This window comes from Endocarpon pusillum (genome assembly GCF_000464535.1).
Source record: "Endocarpon pusillum Z07020 unplaced genomic scaffold scaffold4303, whole genome shotgun sequence".
Taxonomy (NCBI): domain Eukaryota; kingdom Fungi; phylum Ascomycota; class Eurotiomycetes; order Verrucariales; family Verrucariaceae; genus Endocarpon; species Endocarpon pusillum.
This window is the reverse complement of record NW_006916414.1, coordinates 168,514-193,061: the sequence shown is the minus strand read 5'-3', so window position 1 is coordinate 193,061 and position 24,548 is coordinate 168,514. Positions and strand designations below refer to the sequence as shown.

The following is a 24,548-nucleotide window of genomic DNA, read 5'->3' as shown; positions in this document are numbered from 1 at the left end:
ACGAGTAACGTACGTTTTAGTATGTTGATCTCCATTAACCCATGTTTCATCACTCCATAGTATCTTTTTCCATTGTTCGTACGTCCAATTGACATGTTCAGAAGCCTATTGAAAACGCGCTTTTCGATTCTTTTCGGAAATAGGAGGTTTGCGGCGAGCAACTCGACGCGAAAAGCCTGCTCTTCGTAGAGCATTTCGAATGGCATACCATCCGATATTGATCTTCATAGCAAGAGGGATCTGGATCCATGGTGTACGTCGATTAGCTGCAGAAGAACAAACCCACGCAATAATTTGCTCAAGTTCTTCTTCAGTAATAATTGAATGCCGTCCAGTGTGCTTTTTAGGTGTTAATCGATTGCGAATAGCATATTTGATTTGGTATAGAGTGAGATTTGGTAACTGCTGACGAATTTCGTTGTACGTATGGCCTGCGTCGTGTAGAGTTTGAATTTGTAAACGTTGATCTCGAGTAGAATGAGAGGAATGAGAGGAATAAGGAGGAGTAGAGGGTCTATCAGACTCATTAGTATCCATATCGAATTAATAGAATTTGTAGAATTCGTAGAATTTGCAGAATGACAAAATTCGTGCAAAATAGCGACAGGGATGCTGACAGGGATGCGCATGTAAAAAACGCGTTTGTAAGATATTTTGACCAGGGGGGGGGTGCAAAAATTAGGCCTGTAGCCGTAGTAAGACACCGACTCCTAGCATCGACTCATCGCGTCTCTTGATTTTGGAATATATTGAGTCCACATATCACTCCTCCGTGCATTCAGCCTTCGCCTTTTCTTTCGACAGAAAGCCGTGTCTGATCCACAGCAAGTGTACGTAGTACTGGCTGTATTCCCTACCAATCACCACCGTGCCGCTGCAGCCCATGTTTCGTGCCCAGGACGCCAAGTCCCGGTCTAGACCCTTGGGCTACTACTAGTACTAGTATCCGCCCCATTACTAACGCTAGGACAGGCCAATTGGCACCTATACATAACGAACGAGGGCGCCATCAAGGCTGACTTTTGACTGCTCAGTCACTCAATCCCCCACTTCCAGTACTTAGCCCATGAATCAGCCCATGAGATCAGCCCATGAGATCAGCCCTTCGGCCTCTCGACTCTGATCCTCAAGGTCCCGGACCCGCTGGTTGTGTGATAGCAGTCTCTATGCTTCAACCATCGAACAGTTATGGCCGCTCCCTTTGGCCTTTCGCTCGTGGACCTTACAAAGGCGATTCAACTGGCCAGAGAAATCTACCTCAAATGCTACACTGAGGATCAAGGTGCAAGTGAGTTCAGCCCGTGATTAGCCATAGCTTGGTCCTTTACTTCGTCTATGCTCTTTACAGATCAAGGACATAACCAACGTCTTTTGAAATCTAGATCACAAATATCGGGAATTCGTCCAGCACATAAACACTTTGAGGAGTAGTCTACAGCGACTACAAGAGGGTTTCAGAAAATACGAGAAGCAATACCCCCGGCGAGAATGGCATAGCGATCCGTACAACACCGATGCGGCGGACGCGTTGTGGCCTCAGCTGACGGGAGATTTTCACCAAACTCTAAAAGAGTGCGAGTCGCTGTTGAGTCGCCATGGTTATCTGCAGAATGGCCGCACCACGGCAACCTCAAACCTTCGCTGGTGGTTATCTGCTGAAGGAGCAGTCGATAACCTCATGGCAAAATTAAGGCTCCATATCACCATGGTCGACTTTTATGCGAAGCCTGCTGAATTCGAAGCGTTCATCAGAAACGGAACACAAATTCAACAAATGAGAAGGCAACTAGCTAATTTAGAACGAGTGATGATGAATGGCCCTGGGTCGTCTCCCGCGCTGTGGGAATGCATCGTTTCGATCGAGTTGAAGGCGAAATTGGAGGCCGAGCTTCAGGCTTGTCCACCAGTGTGGTTGAAAGACGGGTCATCGTGGCCGCTAGAAGAGGGTTTCAGAGCCTTAACATTCCACTTCGCCCGAGGAACTATCCATTTCAATCCGACGCCTCAAAGTGGCAAAATACCGGAGTTGCAACAATATCTGAACCTCGCCAAATCAACCTGGATCCTGGAAAAGCTAAAGGAGAGCAACCATTTTAAGGCCACCAGCACCGAATCTATTTGGGCCGATTACATGAGAGAACTAGAAGATGACCTCAAAGGTCAGGTACACCGTTTCGAAACAGGAGAATTGGGTAAACTTCCTGCTCATAGCCTCCTTGTGCTGGCGAGTGACGCTTATGCTATCAGCCAGGGCGAAGAGGTCAATCCCGACCCCTTGGATGCTGGGAAAGCGGGACCCATCGAGGAGAAGATATTGGAGATAGACCTTTCGCCAACCACCGGCAACCGGGAGTGTGCCTTGTTAGTCTTCCGTGAGAGTGACGCTGACTTCCGGCTCGTAACCTCCATGAGGCAAGCGGACACTCTAGTAGCTCTGTATGACAAGGAAGTTGAATTAAATATGGCCAGAAATCGACTTGTTCCCGCTTACGCAAGCCCAGCGCAAGGCTTGTCGCCACGCTACAACTTGCTCCTCTTAAATGAGAAGGGCAAAAAGGCGAAGGAGTTCGCTTTTGAAAGCCCCGAAGACGTCCAGAAGCTGCAACGAGCATTAACAGGTTATCGAGTTCATCATGATATGCCAGTGGCTCGCTGGTGTATCAATGGGTCCAAGGAGCCTGGCAATTATGGGCAAGGCATATTGCAGCTCTGGCAGTTCAAGCCCTTACCGGCGCTTCTTGACCCAAACTCATCCGAGGGTTCAGATTCAAGCTCCCTTCTTCGAATTCCGACTTCCAACGGCCAAAATGGAAGTTCCGTCGATTTCCTAGGTTGGGAGCCAACTCCAAGCACACCCTTCGCGGACGCGTTTCATGAAAATCCATCATCGACAACATCTTCATTGGCAGAGTCAAAGAGCGTCGAGGCTCAGAACATTAGACCTGGCATGACTGTGCTGTCGAGCACGACGAGAACCTCCGGTTATGGAACTCCCACCACAGGACGAAAGTTTTCCAAGGCATGGAGCTTTACATCCACATCTAGGAGCGGAAGTCGTGAAACGCAAAGACATTTCTCCATCGCGTCTGGAAAAACTGGGACGTCGCGAGCCAGCGTCATGACGCCTGTTCAAGGTCCTCGAGGCAGGGGCACGGAATTTGTCAAGCCAGAACTGCCGGCTCTCATCCTCTTCACCAAATGCAACGCAAGATATACCTTCCTCCACCTGACCCGTAAGTTTGATACCACGGGCACTCCAACGTCGAAACATCATTTACTAATCCTCAGACCAGTGGACCCGAAAATTCATATCAACCCGACTGCATGCAAATGCCGGAATGAGAGGTCCGGCTGCAAGAGGGTGGTTATTGAATCCAAGAATCCTTGCTTCACGATGCGTGTATTAACCGCCGATCAGAAAGGGGATGATGGGATCAACAGCTGGGACCTGTCCGTTTTTCGGTACCCGCGGACCGAGAAGTGGCAGCAAGCAATCGTCAACGACAGGGTGAAGACCCTTGAGTTGGAATTTGCCACCGTGGAAGGTGAGGAGAAACCTTTTCTCTCTCCAAGAAGTCCTAAATTTACTCCTGTTTGAAACATCGCCACGCTAACTCAATGCCGGAACAGAAAGGATCTTATTCGTCGACGAGGTCACCTCGCTCGAGAACGTCCGGACCACCGACCACAATGAATACCAAGAGGTCTTGAGGCAAAAGACCACGAAGAAGGAGAAAGGAAGAGGGTGATACTTCTCACTCTGTCTTCTGTCCCACTCTCATATTACTTGCATCTTTAACATCGTATCTGCAACATAATACCCCGGGGGGATAGGTATGGAATTAAGCAAGCCTGTTATATCTGGCCCTTCGTGTGGCTATCGGATTTACTGTTTTTTTGATAGTATGTACAATGAAAAATAAATCCGAGAAAGGGGCCCTGTGGGAGGATAGGGAGGAGGTCAGGAGAATTAGGTAGTGAGAGGATCTGACGGGCTGACGGGCTGACGTAAGAAATGGATAAAGGGGAAGCACAGCGGCGGATCAGGATGTTTATATACGAGCCAGCGTGATCTCCCTCTCACCAATGGCAAGGCCGTAGAGGATCTCTAATGTAGATCCTGGATGAGGTCACGCATGGAGCGCGCTTACTCCTACCTAAGAGGTTGTGCCCTGACATTACGGAGTACAATATAGGGAAAGGATAAAATCTGGACATATTAGCGGTGACATAACACACTACCATCTAAATACCTTACTGTGATGGAAACCTGTTCACATGATTGAACACTACTGAGTCCCAGGTTTCAGACATACGTGCCTTTGTCTTCTCTTGCCTTGATCGTCCCAGTAGCTACCTTACTTGGTAATAACCCACTGTAAATCTAGGTACTTACAGACATGAGACGATGATTCCCGCGGGCCGCATTTTTAAGATTATAACCGCAACAGCCAATTGCATGAGCTTGGCGGTACTTCTCTATTAGATAGATGATGTAATAACTTAAGCAAAAGTTGAGCGTTACAGTAGTATGAGCGTTGCGGTGGGTCCAAAGGACTCCACGTATTAGGCCACGGCTACGTGGCAAGGGCGTCCAGGAACAGGGCCGAAGGGCCGACGGTGGATTGGAACCGAATTGAAAAATGGCTGCCCTGAGACAACCCTTTCCTGGGTTGCGGCGCTTCTAGGGTGCTTGATTTGAGTGAAAAGGGGTTTAGACTCTCGCCTTGAGAGTTCAGCCTTTTACCTTTCTTATTACACCATTTTTATTGATTTATCTCTCTTATCTTTGTACAGATATTTGTTCAATACATGAGCATTATTATTCATGGCGCAATCCTCATCTCGATACGAGGCTGTCCCTTCACTGTCCAGCATTGAGCGATTACGAGACGATGAAATCTTACTTGAAGACCTACCACCTCTGAGTTCTGTGAAGTCACGCGAGCGGAAAATTATATCAAGAAGACCGCAGTTTAAGTGGAGCTCGGGTCTCAGAATCATCAGCACTATGATAATCGGCTTTATCATTTTATTCGCAGTTATCGCCTATCTGTCCTTCATTTGGTTCGGAAAGGGTACAGGTTCATACTGGTCGCGGATCGCTCTGTCGAACTGGGTCTCAACTTCGGTGGTAATGAGCGCTGTGATTATCAGAACAGTTGTCACATATCACATGATGCTAAACACCTCAGTCTTAGCATTAATTGCCATGAGGACTGGTGTTGCATTGAATAAGATACCTCGAATTTCCAGCATGCGATATAGTAACAGTGGCCCTCTCGAATTACTGTATCTCTTCTTCAGATCAGCGAAATACTGTCTCAGTCCATGTGTCTTCTCCCTGACACTTATATCTGGGGTTCTCACCATACTGCTCCAATTCAGCTCAACATTACTCATCTCGGATCTTGCTACCGATGACGTTAAAACACCTGCTAATAGTTCCCGTACCGCGGTCATGCCCTTGATCCACCCCGAGATTCTGTCGGAAAACTTCTACACGGATGGGTTGATTTCCAGCGAAACTACATATCCCGTATTTGCCGAGTTTTCGCAACGTGAAGAAAGATCCAACGACTCTAGAGTTGATGATACCGGCCCGATGATACGGGCCCTCCTACCTGTATCTACCGAAACCCATCGATCCAGGATACTTTCTTTCGAGGGCAACGCATCAATTTACGACGCTCGATGGATTTGTTCTCAGCCTAAGGTCACCAACATAAGCTTAGTTTGGACTGGTACGGAGGGCCTTTATCTCACTGGGAACGTCGAGCCATTGACTCTAGTGGCCCCCATGGTCACAGCGAACCACTCTACATCGTTCAATTGCTCTCTCATCCCTACTACTAGTTTCTCCGGAATTTGGACCTTAATGACATGTCCGCTCATTGACGCTCTGAGAAGTGGTGCAAACACTAATTTCGGGCTCATGAGCGGGATAGATACAGCATACAATACCACAAAGGTGCACACTATACTGAATCAGACCTGGACGAAGGAGTACACACAAAGGACCAGGTTGCCGTTCGATCCCGACATCAGTATGGATAGCGGATATTTCAACTATGAAGGCTCCATAGGTTACTCAGACCTCCTCATCAATGTCACTAACATTATATTGCCCTACGAGGAGAGTGGTTACTCTGTAATCAGGATAAACGAAACTGTCATAACTGATGACTGGTATCTCGCTGCTAATGATAGTAGTGCCTGGAATTCCACTGGCATCGGTCCTTGGACACGCCTTGAGTCAACTCAGGCTGTATCAGTCGAGTATACCGGTCGTTATAAACTAGATAACATCACATTCCCTATCAAGAATTTGAACATGGTTATCGACATGAGTTACTGCTCAGATGCGTATGCGTACGTCAAAAACGTTCAAGTGAAGGCACAGCGGAAAACATCCAAGGATGAGCCGATCTCACTGTCGGATGGAATTCTACAGATAGGTGCTACAGGCAATCAAACTGATACAGAAGAGCGGGGCATCATGCAACTCGATGAAGCAGAACTCTATGGACAACTCGAGGCGGAAAGAACTGAGATCATGCGCAGTAAATCCGATGTGCCAATCAATCCAGTGTCAAGCGATCTTAACCAATTCGTTACCCACGCCAACCTGCAAAGATCCCCCCGGGCATGGTTTCCTTTATCCCTTTACATGGGAGACAGCCTCAAACCTGTACATGAATCTCGTGTCGGTTTGTTTCAGCATATCATACAAGATACCGGTTCACCTGCCCTGGCAATGCAAGCAATGCAACATACCTTGATCACAGACCGGTATTATAAGTACATGCCTCTCTTCAAGAACGAGTCCACTCAGATCATGACTTTTACAGAACAGGCTATCCAGCCAGTCAAGTCCACGGGCTTCATCGTTGTATTAATTGGTCTTCTGCTGCATATGGCTTTGACTGCGTTCACATTCATCACACTGGGGGGTTCCAGTGGATGGGCAAAAACAATCAATTCAATCGATCAATCGTGGCAGTCTTATGCTCAAGTCTTGACACTTCGAGCTGAAGTTGATGAGATATTGGATAAGGAAGACTCCACTCAGGCTATCGACGACAAGGTCGAAAAGAAGTTGAAGCAACAGGGTTTGGCGAATCAGATATTCGTGCTTGCAGAGAATGATGATGGTCAAGTGAGGTTTAGAAAGGGACTGGAAGGTTTGAAGGAGGCTTGATTTCGAGCCGTTACAAGTCAATGTGATGACTGATGCCATGTACGTAATAAAACGGTGCAATTGCCAATAACACACTCTTGGAGTGGGATTTGTGAACGTGCCGAGAAGAATGAGTATGCGGTGATGATGCTTCAAGAGCATGCTTAGCATGAAGAAAACAGAATTCAGTCAATGCTCAGGGATGCTCAGGGATGCTCAGGGCTGCTCAGGGCTGCTCAGGCTCAGAACAGCCTTGCACAGCCACAGCTCAAGGCTGCTTATTCATCGCTCAGGTTACAGTCACGTGTGCTCAGGTCTCGAAGTGGAAATGGAATTAGGAGAGGTCAAGATTCGGGTGTGGATGTTGTGGTATCCTGCACCGAATCTTAACCACGCCTTGGCACCCAGTTGGGTTGGCCGTTTTTACGGCCTGACTCAGGAATAAGTCACCCGGCTCGACTTCGGCTCAGCCTCTGCTCAGGCCGCACCGCCACTGCTCCCGCTGCTCACCCTCTCGCTCACCTTCTGTCTCGGTGCTGCTCAGGGGCCTCAGTCTCGCTTCACCCGTACTCAGTCCCGTTTCTGAGCTCTTGCTATTATTGGCGACCCATATCTTGCCCGCAGCTACCGTCCCCTTCTGAGAGAGCCATGGATTCTCTAGCAAAGCAATTAATACTTCATCCGAACTCAGAGGACAATGACAGACCGAAGGACCTTCAGATACTGTGTCTATGCCTAGAATGCCCTTTGGCCACCGCAATCCCTCAACAATTTAAACGATCTTGTGGTTAGCCATGACCTTGAGTATCTCCACTACCTGAGCATTAGATGAGCACGATCAGTAATCGCAGTCACCAACACGACGCTTAATGCTAAACGTCACTTGTGAGATACAGCCGAGCTTGATCCTTACTAGGTAGAAGTAAGATCCAAAAGGTTTGGTACGTCAAACCGTCCGCCTGTGTGTAACTACAAGGCTTATAATGCTGAACCTACGAGGAGCTTCAACAGGCCGAAAGATCAACTCAACCGGATGACAGGTCAAAGCATTATCATTAGATGGATGCATGTCATCTTAGCAGCATGCCATCTCAGCATAAGGTAACTCTCTGTCTCTCCGGACGTGGAGTCCGTTGGGAGAAGTACTCACCGTCCATAATCCCATGAACATACGCCACACCTACCAAAGAGTACGGACTCTCAGATACGTGCCCCGGTTCCGTCTTCCGCAGTATCAGTGGGATATCGAGTCCGGGCACGATGACCACGGAGTCGCCAAATTTGCATTCTCCTTCTACAGAGAGGCACGAATATCCCCCCACGGTTCGAAACGGTCGCGCACCATTGTTCCTCAAAAGTGTGTGCCGCACAGCGGAAAAATAGCTACCTACATTTGTGAAAGTTTTCTGCACTGATGCCTGTCCCATATAGTCGCGCAGCGCTGTCAGGGAGTCTGCTGTTCGTAATTTGTGGTAGATATCGCTGATGCTCTCTGGGGGCAGATTGCGGGGAATCCTTCGGGCGGGAGGTTCAAACAATGCGTCAGCGGAGAGGAGTCGGAGAGTAATGTCCTGTTTGCGTCCCGTCGAGCTCTCGCCTTGCGTTTTGATGTATCTAGAGTGGTCCCAGATTGCTGACTCAATTGACTCGAGCCACTCGCAGAGCTTGAAACCCCGCATAGTGGCTGAGGCGATAGGAGGTTTTGTACGATATGGCTCACCCGTAAGCATGATTTCGTCAACGATGTAGCAGTCTAAGGTGACATGCCTCGTGTTAAAATGGAGGTTAGTCGAGCGCTGTTTGAATTTGTAGTCGCACACTCGATAGAGATCGTGGTTAAGCTTGAGGTCCCTCCACTCCGGCCAATCTGGAGCCCACGACGGAAGGCCGAGTCTTTGTGATGCCTCACTGCTGACCGCATCGAGAAACACCTCCAAGTGGTTCTGTTTAAGCAATGCCATGGCTGCCTGAGTGAACACATCGACAACAGTCTTCGAATAGTCTGGAATGATCTCCAACACCACCCTGTCATCAGCGATCGAGAGCAGCGCATAGATCAGGTCTCTTTCGTCAGACGCGACGAGCGTGCTGAGATTGCGCAGCAATCTGACCAGAAGCGGGCGGCGTGCTTTCCGCTCATCGATCGCGAGTCCCTCTGGGCTGCGGAACGTGAGACCGCGCGCCGCGAGGATCATCGAAGACCGCTCTTCAGCCATCAAGTCGAGGGCGGCTTTACCGACGAGATGTGGAGATGCTATCAAGCGCTGCACAGTCCGATCAATGTCTTTCAACAACTCATCCCCGCACAGGAAGAAGCGATTCCGGGCACAAGCCAGTTCGGGAAAGATCCACATCCGTGTCCAGTAAGGACGATCGAGAATTGCGAGCATGGCAGTCCACCGCTCAGGGTCATCCACCAATCTCGCGACCTCTTCCTCAAATGCTGCGCCTGATGTTGCACGACTTTGAAAGGCATTGAGGAAAGACATATTGGACCAATCCTCCTTTCCTTGGAGATCTCGAAAGACGCTGTAGGCGACTCGAGTCTGCCCAGTGGCACCACCCAGCCATGAAATGACACTCTGGGCCCGGCGGTAGATGGTCGCCATTTCTTGGACTTGCCATGACTTCTCAACATCATCTTCCTGGTTGATACAAAGGGCATCTGCCCAAAGGACCCGTGAAGACGTATTAACACGCACACTCGTCAGCGCTTCGAACAGGTTTCTGGGGATTTTCACCTGTTGACCATCGATCTCTACGTCGCAAACGCAGGCTGGGTCGCCCCAAACATACGACAGCGCGGTGTACCCAGCTGGTTTCTGCCCTGCGGCCCGTCGCACGAATTTCTGTAGCTCGTTGAGTCCCCATGCCGCAGTGCCAATGCCGCTGTTGTTAAAAATGTCGCTCTCGAATTTGTTGCTGTAAAGGGCTAGCGACGTGATATGGAAGCTGTATTGTATTGGTTGATCACGATCATTAGAGCTTTCCCCTGGTTGATCTGTTACTGAGCTCTTCAGTATCAGCAATCGGATCTCTCTCCGCTTGTGGTTCAGAGGTTGGTAAATAATGCCCGGCATGCTCACATTTCCTATAATTAAGAAGAGATAGTCCGCCGGAAGAAGCTCCACGATTTTCTAGATATATCTGAACGGTGGCCTATCTATTTGCCTAAAGTCAAGCTGTGCTGTAGAAGTCAACCTGCCAAGGTTAAACGCGGTCTGTTTTGATTGGATGCCTTACTCCAGTTTTCCCCCGCATTTACTACGATATACGTAGTATTTCTACAGAGTCTTTGTACTAATCAGTCTTGGCGTCCGTCTCACAATTTCTACGTTGACCGGCCCAGCGCAGACTAATGCTAGCGTCGCACTAGCACGAGATCTCAAGTCTTGGCGTTGGATCCAGTTGCTGTCAAGACAATCACGAATATCATTATCAGTCTTCAATGAACAGCTTCTTGTCTAAACACCTCGTTCAGCGAGGGAGAAGGCAAAGCCAGACAGCAGCAATTGATATTATATGGGCCTCAGAGCGTGTGATTCATGGTTTATGCGTGAGGGCGGACGGCGGATATTGTGGAGCAACGGATTGATTCGTCATAGCTAAAGAAGATAAGAACAGAAGCTGAGGAACAGCAAGACGGAAGCTATTTACGTGTGTCAAGCGGCTTCTTCTCTGTAACAATCTAGAGACGTCCGTCGAATTGATACGTCCTCGTATCAATCTTGCTCAACGTATCAATCTGATTCCGAATTCTGTTTCTTTTCTAGTTCGAGTTTTAGAATTCTTTAATTGATTTATTCGTTCTTCTTCTTCGATCTTAATGTATTAAACAGTTGCTTTGGCAAGTGTACGCGAGTGATAGAGGCCGGAAATTGGAACCCAACAATCTGAAGGGCACGAAACTGGGCTCCGAGCTGGGAGACTGGCCCAGAATCTGGCCCCCACGGGGAGCTCAGGGTAGAGTTCAGTCCATGCTCAGGGCTGCTCAGGGCTGCTCAGGGCTGCTCAGGGCTGCTCAGGCCTTGCACAGCTACAGCTCAGGGCTGCTTATTCATCGCTCAGGTTGCAGTCACGTGAGCTCAGGTCTCAAAGTGAAAATGGAATTTGGAGTGGTCAAGATTCGGTGCAGGATATTGTGGCATCTATCAATGGAGACCATACTCTTTTTGAAAAACATTCATCATGTTTAAAACACTTGAAGAGTTAAATTTTAACGCCATCGAGCGGACTGATAGTCCTTGTGAAGGGGATCCAGAAACACGTAGTCGAATTAAGATAGACGAATTGAAGAGTAGTATATGTGGATAAAAAAAGTTGACCCTTCGTTTCCATAAGGTCAGCCTGTGGAGGATGTTGATTTCTTTCCCCTTGGCTTCGGAGTCAGTAATCTGTCCATGTAGAAGGCGGCGTGGTTGGACATGGCGGTGGCTGCGGATACAGTGCCGCGTTTCGAGTGTACTCGAGGGCAGACGTTGGATAGGCATCTCCAGTGCAGTACATATAGTTTCAAAGTATGATCTTGGTACATAAGAAAAACGCCTTTCTTCTTTTGTTACATTACTTTTCGCAAGGACAGAAAAGGGGGAAGGTGGCTGTCTGCTAGCTGGTTGGGGTGTCTAGTGGTGTACCAACTACTTAGCAAATGTTGCCGAAGAGCTGAAGACACAAACCACTGGGCGGCTGGACAAGTGCAGAACTAACAAAAATGAGTCAGGGGAACACTGGAACGAGATGCCTTGGTATCACTAGACTCGGTAGCACGGAAAGAAAAGAACTTGCAATCCTACCTTTGTTACCGCGCTATGCAAAAGGTGTTGTAAAATGACAAGTGGGGCCAATGAGGTATTGGTAGACCGATATAGTTTTGATAAAGGGATTCTTTTCCAACTTGAAGTTAAGGTTTGTAAAATTGTATAAGCTGTTGGCCTTGGCGAGTATGTTACTTAGTACCATCTGCCTGCACTCGAGTCGTCTAGCCCTCCCCCTGAACCACAGCTGAATGAATCGAGTACGGCCCGGGCTGACTTGACGGTCTCAAGAAGCGCAAATGATTTAATAGGGGACAGGATCCGACTCACCGTGTAAACCTCGAGAGCGAGCATAAGACAGACCGGCGTATCAGGTGCGCACCACAAACGCCTTCCCAGTGGAATTCATATCATGAATATGAAGGTAGTCACTCAAATTCCATTGTAACATCCCTAGCTCTCTGCACTTTCCCCACTGTCTCCGTCAAGCTACCTCCCTCAGGACTGCGCAATGATGATGTATCCCTGGCACCCGCACTGCCCAGCCCGCCAGCAAGCCTCCTCAGATCTGCCAAACCCCGCTCATACATCTCAGCGGTCTCCTCCCTCCATCCTTCCGGTAATGGATCAAGTTTCAGCCTTCCTTCAGCACCCTGCCCGTCGCTGAAGCTCTCCGTGTGATTCCTCTCCTCATCCTCTTTGATGCTTCTAAGTAGCGCCTCCCCGACCATTCTCGCCCCCTCAGCAGGCGCCGTTCTCCTTAGTTGACTCACGGCCAAGGTCTCCCTTTCCAGCTCGGCGTATAAGGAAGCGAGCTTAGTGGAGAGACGAGGATCGTATGCTTCGTAGGAGAAATGGACGCCTTCTCTTTCGGCTTCTGGATGTGACTGAGGTTGTGTATTGGATATGGCTGAGGAGGATGTAGTCGTCGGATGGGTGATAATGTTTGAACTTGTGGTCGTGCTGGGAAAGGCAGATGAGGGGTTTTGTAGCGCGGTATGGACATCGTTGCCATTGATGCTTATCGAATGGCTTGCATAGTCAAACGTCGTGTTCAGAAACTGGTTGACGAGTGTTGCGACGCGGACGCGCATCGGGTCTTCCTTCCCTTCTGCCCTGTTCTGCACCTGATCCTTTCCTTCATCTCCTTCTCCAGTCGTAGGCCTGGTTGCAGCATCGAGTGGAAAGTTCAGATCGAGTTTTTGCTTTGTAGCAGCGGCAATGTTTTCCTGAAGATAGGTCAGGTCGAGCGGTGATTGAAGTTCGACTTTTCGATGGTGGGGGTTCGGAAGTGGATTCGGGTGGGGTTGCAGGTCGGTTGGCAGCTGATCGATCTCCGTCATGACTAAGCATTAGTTTTATCGGATCTTTGAATGCTGATTGTATAGATAGAGCGTTATTGACCCGTATGGATGTCAAGACGATGTAGCTTGTCTTTTTCATCGATGAGCCAGAATTGGAGACCTGCTTTGTTTACCTTCTTGGCAATGGGAGAGATTTGCTGCTTGGCTGTGCCGGCACGGGCCGGAGGGCCGCAGATCTTGCCAGGATGCTGGGAAAGGGGAACGCATACAAACCCTGTCCCTTCAATCTTCAGGATGTTTACTTGGCCGACAAGTACTCTTTCTCAAGCATTGTGGCCAGTCATTGAACATGCAGAGATTATCTAAATTCTGGTGCAAGTACTTCGTAACTATGGTGGTCCGTAAGGTGAGCCAGTCTGGGTGTCGGAATTTCATAGGCAGAATATCAGCTTGTGCTATTTGACAATTATAGAGCCATTATGGCACATGTTACGAATCTAAACTCGGCCAGATCCGCCTCCACCCGCTCTTACAAGCAGGCTAGATGTGACATCCGGGTCCATTGGCTTGATGTTGAGGATGGGTTATCCTTTTCAAAGACAAGATACCGTATTCGTCTGCTGTTGCCGGAAGAAGCCTTCCGTCCAGGGGCACTACCCGCTTCACTGAATTCACCAATAAGCCGCATTTCACACTAACGAGACTTCTTCATTGTGTCTTAACATTCGTGTGAAGCTTATGATTCTAGGATACAGCGCTTCAGTCCTTCCCTGTGACCATAGTGGAACAAAGGGTAACTGCCCGTTCTGACATTCTTCTGAGATTGCAGTCACCGCACACCTCATACTCCTTACGAAAACTCTACCGCTACCAATCTCCATCGCCGATCTCCATCTCCGTCCTTTTCTCTTATTGAATATATTGCCAGACCAAAGAGCGACCTACCTGTTGGTACAGCTTCCTCAGATTGCGCTCAGCTGCTAGCTCACCTTCTTCACATTGAATCTACGGCTACCGATCTCCACCTGAACGTCCCAAAACATCGTAGATGTAGGACATTTTGACGCGCAACTGAAGCATTTGCGGCATCTGCAAGGCTTGAGAGCCACCCGCATATCCTCAAAAAGGTCGCAGCTTCGATGCTCCTTCAACCGGGCCTTAGATGGGAGTTGAATCAGTGTTATGAAGCGGAACCAACATGGACACACGATCCTAATGTCCAAGTCATCGTCAAACTTGCCAGACAGCATCTTCATTTCAGCAAAGACGATGAGTGTACTGCCGACTATTTCATGCAGGGTGCTTTCAACAGGATTTATCTCGTCCGATGTCCAAGAGGTGGTAAAGATGAACGGTCTTTCATCTTTCGAGTTTCGCTGCCAGTGGATCCTGGTTTCAAAGTGTCCAGCGATGTGGCCACAATGACCTACGTACGCGAACACACAAACGCACCTGTTCCTCGCGTTGTGGCATTCGATCCGTCTCATGAGAATGAACTTGGCTTTGCATGGACAATCATGGAAATGATGCCAGGGCAACCTTTGTGCCATCGATACAGGTATATGACGCGGAAGCAGAAAGAAGATCTTGTCAGAAGGATTGCAGAGATTGTGGCCCAAATGTTCCGCAGCAAATTCCATGGGATTGGCAACCTCTATCAAGCGGCAGATGCATCTCCACAACAAACAGACTGCGACATCATCGGACGAACCCCTCACCGTGCCGAGAATGCTCACACAGATGAATCTTCTGTTGTTGGGGTTGGAGATGCTGACTTGTCTTCCAGCGGCGAGGCCGGAAAGAATGGCCCATCCGCAAGGTATAGAATCGGTCGCATCGTGCAGATGTCATTCCTCTGGCACAAACGAGTGCACTACGACATCTATCGCGGGCCGTTTGCTTGCAGTTATGACTGGTTGGCAGCACGGCTAGCTTTCGTGCTCACAGACTCCGTTGCCATTCTAAAGAACCCTGTGCTGGAACAACGGCAAAAGTTTCTCGCAAGCAAATACTCTTTGACCGCAAGAAGAATTCAAAAGCAGCTGCCTAACTTCTTTCCGAGAGAAGATTCCTATCCTGACCAAGTGATACCAGAGACCACCACGCTGCACCATTACGACATGTCAGGCTACAATGTGCTCGTCGATGAGGAGGGGCAGCTGACAGCTCTGTTGGATTGGGACGGCGTGTCTGCTGTTCCGCTCTGGAAAGCATGCCAGATGCCAGAGTTTCTGGTGTCACGGTACATCGATGAAATGGGTGACGATAGTCCAAAGCGGATGGACAATGGGTCCATCGTCAGCCAGCTTGCAAAGGAGGAGGCAATATCCCTCGAGAAGGCACAACTCCGGAATCTGTTCTTGGCCGAGATGAGAAGACTAGAACCATACTGGGTTGACGTGTATAGGACCTCTGAAAGGTCAGCTGATTTTGAGGTAGCGGTTCAGCTTTGCGACTCTCGTTCCAACACGGATACGGTTGGCGAGTGGCTGCGCGATATCGAGCAGGGAAAAGAGTATTGGAGCCTGCAGCGGCGTCTCCTTGGAGAATGATAGATATGGGGGAATCATCATGGATGCTAAGTTTGTGCGTATGCCCAAGGGGCTCTGCGAAGTCAAAGTTGAAGAGCTCTTTTTTCGAGCTAGAGTATACCCACTAGAACAGCTTGGACCATGAGGTACCCCAGAGAGCAAATGCTGGTGATCGTGCTTCAATAGACAGCAAATCGAACCATTTTGGAGGTCTTTTCGATATCTGTAGCACCGCGAGCGTAAGGCTGCTTGAAGGAAGCAATCCGCCGTAGATATGATCAAGGCAATCAGCGATAGCTGGCAGGCTCGATTTGGGGAGTTATCCAATCTCTTGAGCTGGTTCTCGAAGGTAGAGAGGACATAATCAGAGGAATGAGAACCTACCTGTTCCCAGATTGGACCGGGTCCAACTGTTCTACATGCACTCGCATCAAATCCATCTACTACGCAGAGATGATGGATTGATTTAGCTGGAATGAGTAATCGTACTAATCATGGCTGATCTAACCACATCAGGTCACCTGCAGACTTATGCAGTAACCAACTACGTCATTTCCACTCTGCTCCATGTCTCTACTGAAAAGAAAGTCAGCAAGTGTCAAACAAAATATATGTTAGTGCAGCCATTAGAGCTGCAGTTCTTTTGGTTTAACAGTAAGTAACGCTGATTGTGTGTCTGCAGTCCGCTGTGCCGTCTAATTCCTCCTCGAATCCAAGCCATAGCACCTAGCTTCTCCAGAGTTCTTCTCCGCACATCATCCAACCACAAGCCATAACTTATAGCAACATGGGCTCCGTGGACACGGAGCTCTACCCTCAAGCCTCCGGCGCAGCCGCCTCTCTCGTAGCCGTCCACACAGCGCCGCAGCCACTCAAGCTCTACGCGGGCTGGTTCTGCCCCTTCGTGCAGCGCGCCTGGATCGTGCTGGAAGAGAAGCGGATCCCCTACCAGTACATCGAGATCAACCCGTACCACAAAGCGCAGTCGTTCCTCGATCTGAATCCTCGCGGCCTGGTGCCGACGCTCGGCTGTCCGGCCGGTCCGGACGGCAAAGAGACAAAGCCACTGTACGAGAGCAACATCATATGCGAGTACCTGGACGAGTCGTACGCGGACACAGCCCAGCACGGACCGCGTCTGCTGCCGTCGCATCCGTACGAGAGAGCGAGATGCCGCATCTGGACGGATTTTGTGGGTTCGCGCATCGTCCCGGCGTTCTACCGCTTTTGCCAACACCAGCCGCATTCGGCGTACTCGATCGAAGAGGCTAGGGCGGAGTTTCTCGCACACTTGAAGACTTTCACAGCGGAAGCTGATGCGGAGGGCCCGTTCTTTCTCGGGGCGAATATTTCAATGGTCGATATAGCCCTTGCGCCGTGGTTGATTCGTCTTTGGATCTTTGACCACTTCAAGACGGGCGGTCTGGGTATGCCTGGACCCGGGCAAGGCGGCCAAGACGAGGTAACGTGGGCCCGGTGGAGGAAATGGGCTGCTGCGGTGGAAGAGAGGCGCAGTGTACAGGAGACGACGAGCTCGAAAGAACGGTATATACCGGCTTATCAGCGGTATGCTGATAATACGACTCAAAGCCAGGTCGCTCAGGCTACGCGGAGTGGTCAAAGGCTGCCTTGACCGAGAGGCTTACAGTGTCTGTTTGTGATTGAACTCTGTCGAGTTCATGATATTTACACAATATAATACCTCTCAAGCGGGTCTCCACATCAGTCTCCGGGCTGCACATGTCACTGATACTTTCACGTCCGTCCTCTGCATGCAATACAGATCGAAGGCATAGCCTTCCAATCGCAGGACCTGCGTGTGTTGGTTCTTCGTGACCTCGGCTTCCATGCGTGTTGCAACAACTTAAACCATACGGTCAGAAAGTCGTTTGTTCCATGGACCTTCGAAATCGGTGTAGAGAGGTCGAGCACATGGGACAGGATGAAGCGTGCCAGAAGCTGCTCATAACCCGAGTCTTTGTGGATGTGCATTACACGTGAAAAGACCCGACGGATTTGTGAAGGAAAAAGGGATTGCCAGCTATGGTAGACCGTGCCTCTGCATTTACACTAAGTGGGATCTCAAATCGAGGACTTCAGCTAAGAGCTCCACCTTGCCGGCAGGCCCAAGCAAAGGAAACGGATCAACCCTTCGGCCACCAACAACATAACAAAGCACCAGCCAGTCCCAGCACCCCTCTAACCGGGAATCTCCCCATGCTCCTTCACCCACACCTCCTTAATCCACGGCGTCGCCCACCTGAACTGCGCCAGCGGCATGTCAACCGCCATCTGGCGATCAACCCGGACCTGATCCAGCGTCTCGCGCACCACAGCCTGATCCCCATCTGTCAGCCTCCGGATCGCCTCATCCTGCCTGGACCGGAGCCCGTCCCTGTTCGCCAAGATCCTCGCCCGGTCTGCCGCCGAGATGGCGTGGCAGCTGCCGGACAGCGCCTCGGTATACGCATCTCGCCAACCGTTGTAGTAGCGGTTGATGACCTCGGAGCCTCTGGTGGTGTCGAGATCGGGCGTGGCGGGCGATTCGTGCTCGAAGTAGTTGGTCGAGACTTCGGTGAAGGTGGTTTGGAGGTGAGGGAGCACGTAGCGGGTTGGGTACCAGGGCGGGGCGTCGAAGGGGTAGTGGTAGCCCCAGGAGTCCCAGTAAGAGTCGTAGTAGGGCCTGTGAGTGGAGTTGAAACTGCCGTCTCTGCACAGTAGGGGTCTTGGGAACCAGGAGCCGTGACCTAGCACCGTTGTGCGGTGAGTGGATGTGCTGCTGCGGCTGGAGGAGCGGCGTTGGCCTAGGTCGCTGGACCGACTGCGGGTGCCGCGTTGGGTTGGTCCACCACGAGTGGTCGGCGTGCGTTGCTGAGCGGATTGGTCTGCATCTGCCATATCGAAGGCACCAAGATAGAGCGCTTGGGGCTGCCCAGTATCACCATTCGATGTTTTGGTCATGGAGGGAGGCCCAGAGCTACCAGTTCGCATTCGTTCAGGCGGCTGATTTCTCCCAGGCGGTTGTGAGATGGGCTGTGGAGCTCCAAGCTTTGACGGGTTGGTGCTCGTAGAGGCTGGATTTGGGTTGCCGGTGCGGCCGGATGAAGCTGTCCTCGTTAAGGGAGGCTTTTGTTGTAGCATTGAGATCGGTGGTGAAGGAATTGTTGTGCGCGTAGCCTGCTGCGCCACCGGTTGCTGTACTCCATCACGAATCTGACCCTGAGCACTCTCCACAGCACGTGGTAGACTGGTTTCATCACTGACATCTATTATTTCTCGCTCGCTGAGAGGGGCGAGTTGATCTCCTTCTTCCGATTCCTTGGCCTTGGGTGTGGTTGCAAGATTCGCACGGTTCGTTATCCTTGAGGCAGCTGTGGAGCAACTGTCTGGCGTACAGCCAGAGCCTTCAAGTGCAAGCCTGCGTGAAGGATTAGGGGAAAAAGATTCTTGCTTGTCGTTGTTGCCGTACGATCTCGAGATCCTCGTGAGAGGGAGCACCGGTGTGCTTGCAGTTGTCCTCGGTGGAGGCCGAGTTGAAGCAAGGTTGGCGCCGGAGACTGTTGTGCCGTTTTGCTGTGAGGAGCTTGTGGAAGATGAAGTACTCGTAGAGTTCTTCTGTATCGCTGGCTGTCCAGACCGGAACCTAGATTGAGCCGAGGGACCGGAGTCACCTTCAATGGCCAATCGTGAGGCTCGAAATCTAGGGTTACTCGTCGAGGTAGCTGAGCTTGCTCGTCTCTGACCTGGTCGTGATACTTCGGCTGGGGGCCCGGCTTGAGGTCTTCTTCTGTACCCAGATTCAGTCGGAGCAGGCAGCCCTGTTATGGCAGATTGGATCCTGTCACGTAAGCCCATTTTGATTGCTGGGGAATCTGTAGACGCAAGAGAGTATAACGTGCGGAGGAAACTTAGCTGTTTTTAGGCTTCTGGCGTTTGCGTAACACATGTTGGAGTCGTCAGCTGTGATGAATGACCGTAAGCGTGACTCTCGGAAGGAGAATGCGATGCCAGTTTCATAGAATTTGATGAAGAGCTCAAACGCAACCAATTTCATATATAGAGAGGAGTAGGGAGATGAATAAACCAAGAATAGAGTTCAAAGTCACAACTCTACGCAACATTGTTGATCTTCAGAGCACCAACCAACAAGCATACCATAAGACAAATAGAGCATTTATAGTGTCAAGATCAGGCCGATCGCTGTGAACGTATTAGCGACTGCGGTACTCCGGGCCTGTGTGATATAAATACTCCACCAGATGTTATTGAAGTTCGAGGAGACTGGCGTTTGGGCTTGCTATTTGCTACGGTCCGAAGATACTTTGCTAACTCAGCGAGCTTGAGTACCAATTTCTGCATAGAGGCGTCCAGTGAGGGACATTGCTAGAAGCAAGTTGGAAAGATGACACTGCTGGGTAGAGTTTTTGAGATCATGTTAAAGAACGTGTGGTCTCATGGTGTCATCCGTTATTGGCATGGAAAAGGCATGGGTGCTGTTCGGTCCAAAGGTGTACTGCAAGCGAATGATAGATGAAGCCCAGCATCATCAAGGTACTACAACCGATTGACTTCTTCTCTGTACAACCATAGTGATTGAGATATCGAACGTTGTCTTCTCGGATCGACAACCAACTCAGGAAAATTGCGGACCATTCTCCAGAAAACAAGCATGATGCCCCAAAATATGTGAGCTCTTCCAGAATCTGAACCTACCGGGCTGTACCAAAGACCTGGAGCGACAAGCTATGTCAATACATGATCTGAGAATCCCAACTTCAAGCCGAATTCAGCCAGTTTGAACATGGTGCGTTGCCAAAGGAATATGGTTTGATTATGTGGTGCAGCGAAAATCCTGCAGCGCTATGGAGAAAAAGAGAGAGCCACTCTCATAGCGATGCCAGAAATAGAACACGATGACATCGGATCTTCTTATGGTTCGCCAGGTTCGAATCTTTCACTGGGTTCCCTTCTGATGCTCAGTCACAAACGACCAAGTCGGCTTTCCGCCAAACTCCCCCAACTGCGTAGCTGCTATTTCTCTGACGGCACCAAAGGAGTGAAGCTCTCCTGATGAGGCGCAGACCTGTCCACAGCTGATGTTCACTCATGCCAATGTACCTTTCGATCCCACGAGTATCGTGAAACTTGTCATTCCACTCCAACTATATGTTTATTAAATGTCCAGATGTGCAAGGCAACGGAAGCCGTGACAAACTGCCCTACGATGCTGACCTCTAGAATTTGCACCTTAGCTGTCTCATCCCGGTACTGCCGACGTAGGTGGCACTCAAGCCGTCCTAAGCTTGACAGAGCAGTGCTCGGTATCGGTGGAGTGGAGAGTTATCAACCGCCGTAGCCTCAGATATCTCATGCATGCCTCGTAGGAATGGTAGCCCGAAGACGATAGATACGGCCTATGCCGCTCATTGCGGTAGAACATACCCATTTGACACGGCGTGTAATCGAATGTGCCTGGTTTCAGAAAAACAAACCGAGAAGGAGGGAGACCGTGCAGGCATGCGCGTCCGAATCAAATGGTGGAAGTACTCTGCTGTGAAGGTCAAATGCGGTCTCTGAGTAGTATTGGCTGTCGGCCTGCCACAGGTGAGATATGTCACTGTGCTTATGGGCTGCGATCATTGAAGACACTCTTCGACAAACTTGAAATCGGTCAAGTGCGTTCTTATGCAGCGTTTCGAGGACTGCGCGAATTTGCATGTTGAAGGCATTGAGGCCATCCATGCCAGTTATGGCGGAACGAATGCCTTCTCCAATGCCATCAACGGGTCGAGTCAAGTAGCTGAGATAGTAAAGATGCCCTCGTGGTCGCCGGCGACACCGCGGTCTATATTCAAGGGTCTGCCCGTCCCGCAGGAGGCGCAGATGCAGTGGCGCTGTGGATTGGTCACAAGGCGCCCATTGTGTTAGAATGTGTCGCCGTGGGTCGTACACGCAGCGTGCATATGACTTCTATAAGCCGAACTTCAAGGTAGAATATCCCATAGTAGATGCCAACTATCAATCGAATGGTACCTCAAAGCTCTTGATGGTTGCTATGCAAGGTACAGCAGCCATGCAGCCCAGGCATATCGACTGATTCAGGCTCTGCGTACGACTGTATCTCTGAACTAGGATTCTCTTGCTGGGCCGCACGCCATTTGGCCCAACGGCACTCATGTCATCTCACACGACCACTCGCTGGAAGGCGCCCAAAACGGAACTTCGCCGTTACAAGCGCTTGACTACGTCTGCTTCCACGCGCCAAACCGCAAATTGGTTGCAAAATCATTTGCAAGGCTGCACTATCGGGATCTGAAGGGCGGCTTGAGAAACGGTTTTGTACAAATGGTTGAGCCTGGCTTGCTCTTGGCTCGTTTTGGCGGCAATATGTATACAGCGAGTCTCTTTTGGTGGTTGGCAGGCTTGCTGTTGACGACGCCACCATGGAAGCTTCATGGTAAACGCATCACACTTTCCTTAGGGATCCGGTTCGGCCAACTCGATGTTCTCGCTGTTGTGGTGGGCTATACGCAGAATATAAATCAAGTGCTTGATCTTGAAGCCCGACTCAATTAGATAGGCCAGCAGACTCCAGCCAACTACATTGAGGTAAGCGCAACTCTCCTGTGCAACCACTATTTTGTGAGGCAATATTATTTGACAGTTGGAATATGTTGCAGGGTCTCGCTTTTTGTGAAGCAGAAAATGGTAGAGCTAAGTTTCAGCCTCATGGAGAGATAAGCACATTGGCGTCTGGTTCGTGATACCTTGATGGAGTTGATAACGTGTACAAACGCCGCTACAACCCAAAACGTGCCTAGACACCATTTTCAGTCGGGGCTATCATTTCTTCAGCGGAAAGAGACCGGTGATTGAGGCTTTTCAATGTAGACGGAAACCGAGTCTGTTTTGTGGAATTTCAGCAGTACAGTCACCTCTCTGTCTTATTTTATCCCTTCTGGAACAAAAACCGCGTCTTGCTTGAGCAAGTAGCGCTTTTTCTGGTGAAATTTATGAATATCTATCATCGACGTAGTGCCGTAGGAATCATCTTGCAATGTCTTCTCAGTTGTGATGAAATTTGCTCTTTAAATGCCTACTCAAGAGCTAGGAACCCATGTTGAGCGTAGACATGCAGATCTCATCGTCTTCGGTCCGCTCGTCTTAGGAAGCTCTTTGCCAACGATGCTCATTTTGAAGATTGATGCTTTATCGGGTTGAAATTCACCACAAGATCTTCAGTGAACAAAGCAACGCACACCTTCTATAATGGGTATCTAGTGGCCAAACAGTCTCTACCACTAAGCAAGTGGAGGCTGAGCATCTCTTTGACGCACTGGAATGCTAGTCGTGGTCAACAGCGCGCATGAGAAGATGCTACCCTGGAAGGCATTCGAGAATTAAGACTTACCAAGCTCCATATTCGGCAATTTCTCACAGACTGCCAATGAAAAGCTATTGCAAACCGATTCCGTGGGTATCGCCTTCTCGCGACTCGAAGTCGTCATCCGAAGTTCTGGCTGCCATATGCTTGGATCTGGAGGAAGCGGTGAGCGTCTAATACGCTATTCCTGCAACGCGAGACATGCCAACTCGCACGATCTCCCCATGGCTCAGCGTAGAAGACCACCCAGGTCCTTCTCCATGCTTGCCACCCGTTCCTCCAGTTCACGCTTCTTTTGTTCTAGTTCCCTAATCGCTTGCTCTTCTGTTCGCAACTCTTCGTCTGTGACCGGGGCAGCTCCGTGCTGAGAATTGGCAGAAGCAATCGCGTCTGCGTCTTCGTCTTGATGCTCATCTTCGTGATCTTGACTGCTGTCGAGACTCTTGTTCATGCGACTGAGTTGAGCTGTTTGGCTGGCTACCCGGGCCTCATACACTGCCACACTTTCTGCTACTTGCTTGAAACGACTGCGCAAAGACGTAATCCTCTCTGGCGCACCCACGACAGGACTATTTCTGTGCTCAGTGGTTTTCTTCGATAACGATCTAGGTATGGCTTACTACACGGCACAAAGCTTTTCTGCACCCTTCAGCAACACTTCCACATTGACACCTCCCGAGCGCCCTGATTTCTGGTTTGAGGCATGCCCTCTTGTAGCCTCGATTTCTTGCAACATGTGTGACCCAAGGACTCTTGCTACAGCAGATTGTTTTCTCGGACCCGCATTGAACAAAGCATGCCCTCCCTTTTCATCCGAGGAGAATGCCGTAGTTCTACGATGAGACCGCCGCTGGGCAGGCAAATTCTTCGCATATGGGTCGACCGAGAAGAGCGCTCTTTCATGAGGCTCGGTGTCGCGTATTAGAGTAGTTATTTCATGGTTTCCAAGGAGTGCATTTGTGAAAATCTTGGGGGGAGGAAACCTAGAGCATCGTGAGTTTGGTTTTCCAAATGACCCAAATAGGCCTACTGCAGTTCCCCAATGCTCCTAGCTGAGCCAGATATCTGCTCTAGATGATTGAGGAGAAGAGTCATATTGTCAGGCAGATCACGCTCATGCTCGCAAGATGGGGTCAGAATTAGCTGAAACTATTCATTTGGGACGTCTCGTGGTGAGCTACGTTGCCCTTGCTCATCGCGTATTGGAAGGCACCAGTGTCAAAGCAGCTCTTGCTACGTGATGTGGCAATATCGCTAGGAAGATGTGATTCCATAGCTATTCAATTCAAGTTGTAAGCTGTGAACACTGAAATTGGTAGCGTCACACGGGAAAATGCCAAGCAGCTGATTACTGTAACGCGCCTGCGGACCTGACGCCTTCGCTCCTTTCTCCGA

General features: G+C 49.9%; 8 protein-coding genes across 8 annotated transcripts; 4 read left to right on the top strand and 4 right to left on the bottom strand.

The window, feature by feature from the left end:
• Positions 1 to 1,188: 1,188 nt before the first annotated feature.
• EPUS_05121 (uncharacterized protein) lies at positions 1,189 to 3,749 on the top strand (the record flags this gene model as incomplete). Its single annotated transcript, XM_007805444.1, has 4 exons — positions 1,189 to 1,288; positions 1,383 to 3,233; positions 3,294 to 3,545; positions 3,631 to 3,749. 4 exons carry the CDS (start codon positions 1,189 to 1,191, stop codon positions 3,747 to 3,749), a joined length of 2,322 nt encoding a protein of 773 aa, XP_007803635.1.
• A 1,079-nt stretch (positions 3,750 to 4,828) lies between these two features.
• EPUS_05120 (uncharacterized protein) lies at positions 4,829 to 7,201 on the top strand (the record flags this gene model as incomplete). Its single annotated transcript, XM_007805443.1, has 1 exon — positions 4,829 to 7,201. One exon carries the CDS (start codon positions 4,829 to 4,831, stop codon positions 7,199 to 7,201), a length of 2,373 nt encoding a protein of 790 aa, XP_007803634.1.
• Positions 7,202 to 8,271: 1,070 nt separating this feature from the next.
• EPUS_05119 (uncharacterized protein) lies at positions 8,272 to 10,260 on the bottom strand (the record flags this gene model as incomplete). The annotated part of the gene is made up of 1 exon (XM_007805442.1): positions 8,272 to 10,260. The coding sequence occupies one exon, from the start codon at positions 10,258 to 10,260 to the stop codon at positions 8,272 to 8,274; it is 1,989 nt and encodes a 662-aa protein (XP_007803633.1).
• A 2,102-nt stretch (positions 10,261 to 12,362) lies between these two features.
• On the bottom strand, positions 12,363 to 13,277 carry EPUS_05118 (uncharacterized protein; the record flags this gene model as incomplete). The annotated part of the gene is made up of 1 exon (XM_007805441.1): positions 12,363 to 13,277. The coding sequence occupies one exon, from the start codon at positions 13,275 to 13,277 to the stop codon at positions 12,363 to 12,365; it is 915 nt and encodes a 304-aa protein (XP_007803632.1).
• Positions 13,278 to 14,377: 1,100 nt separating this feature from the next.
• EPUS_05117 (uncharacterized protein) lies at positions 14,378 to 15,790 on the top strand (the record flags this gene model as incomplete). Its single annotated transcript, XM_007805440.1, has 1 exon — positions 14,378 to 15,790. The coding sequence occupies one exon, from the start codon at positions 14,378 to 14,380 to the stop codon at positions 15,788 to 15,790; it is 1,413 nt and encodes a 470-aa protein (XP_007803631.1).
• Positions 15,791 to 16,556: 766 nt separating this feature from the next.
• EPUS_05116 (uncharacterized protein) lies at positions 16,557 to 17,402 on the top strand (the record flags this gene model as incomplete). Its single annotated transcript, XM_007805439.1, has 1 exon — positions 16,557 to 17,402. One exon carries the CDS (start codon positions 16,557 to 16,559, stop codon positions 17,400 to 17,402), a length of 846 nt encoding a protein of 281 aa, XP_007803630.1.
• A 566-nt stretch (positions 17,403 to 17,968) lies between these two features.
• Positions 17,969 to 19,624, bottom strand: EPUS_05115 (uncharacterized protein; the record flags this gene model as incomplete). Its single annotated transcript, XM_007805438.1, has 1 exon — positions 17,969 to 19,624. One exon carries the CDS (start codon positions 19,622 to 19,624, stop codon positions 17,969 to 17,971), a length of 1,656 nt encoding a protein of 551 aa, XP_007803629.1.
• Positions 19,625 to 23,382: 3,758 nt separating this feature from the next.
• EPUS_05114 (uncharacterized protein) lies at positions 23,383 to 24,248 on the bottom strand (the record flags this gene model as incomplete). Its single annotated transcript, XM_007805437.1, has 3 exons — positions 23,383 to 23,722; positions 23,774 to 24,136; positions 24,184 to 24,248. The coding sequence occupies 3 exons, from the start codon at positions 24,246 to 24,248 to the stop codon at positions 23,383 to 23,385; spliced, it is 768 nt and encodes a 255-aa protein (XP_007803628.1).
• Positions 24,249 to 24,548: the final 300 nt, after the last annotated feature.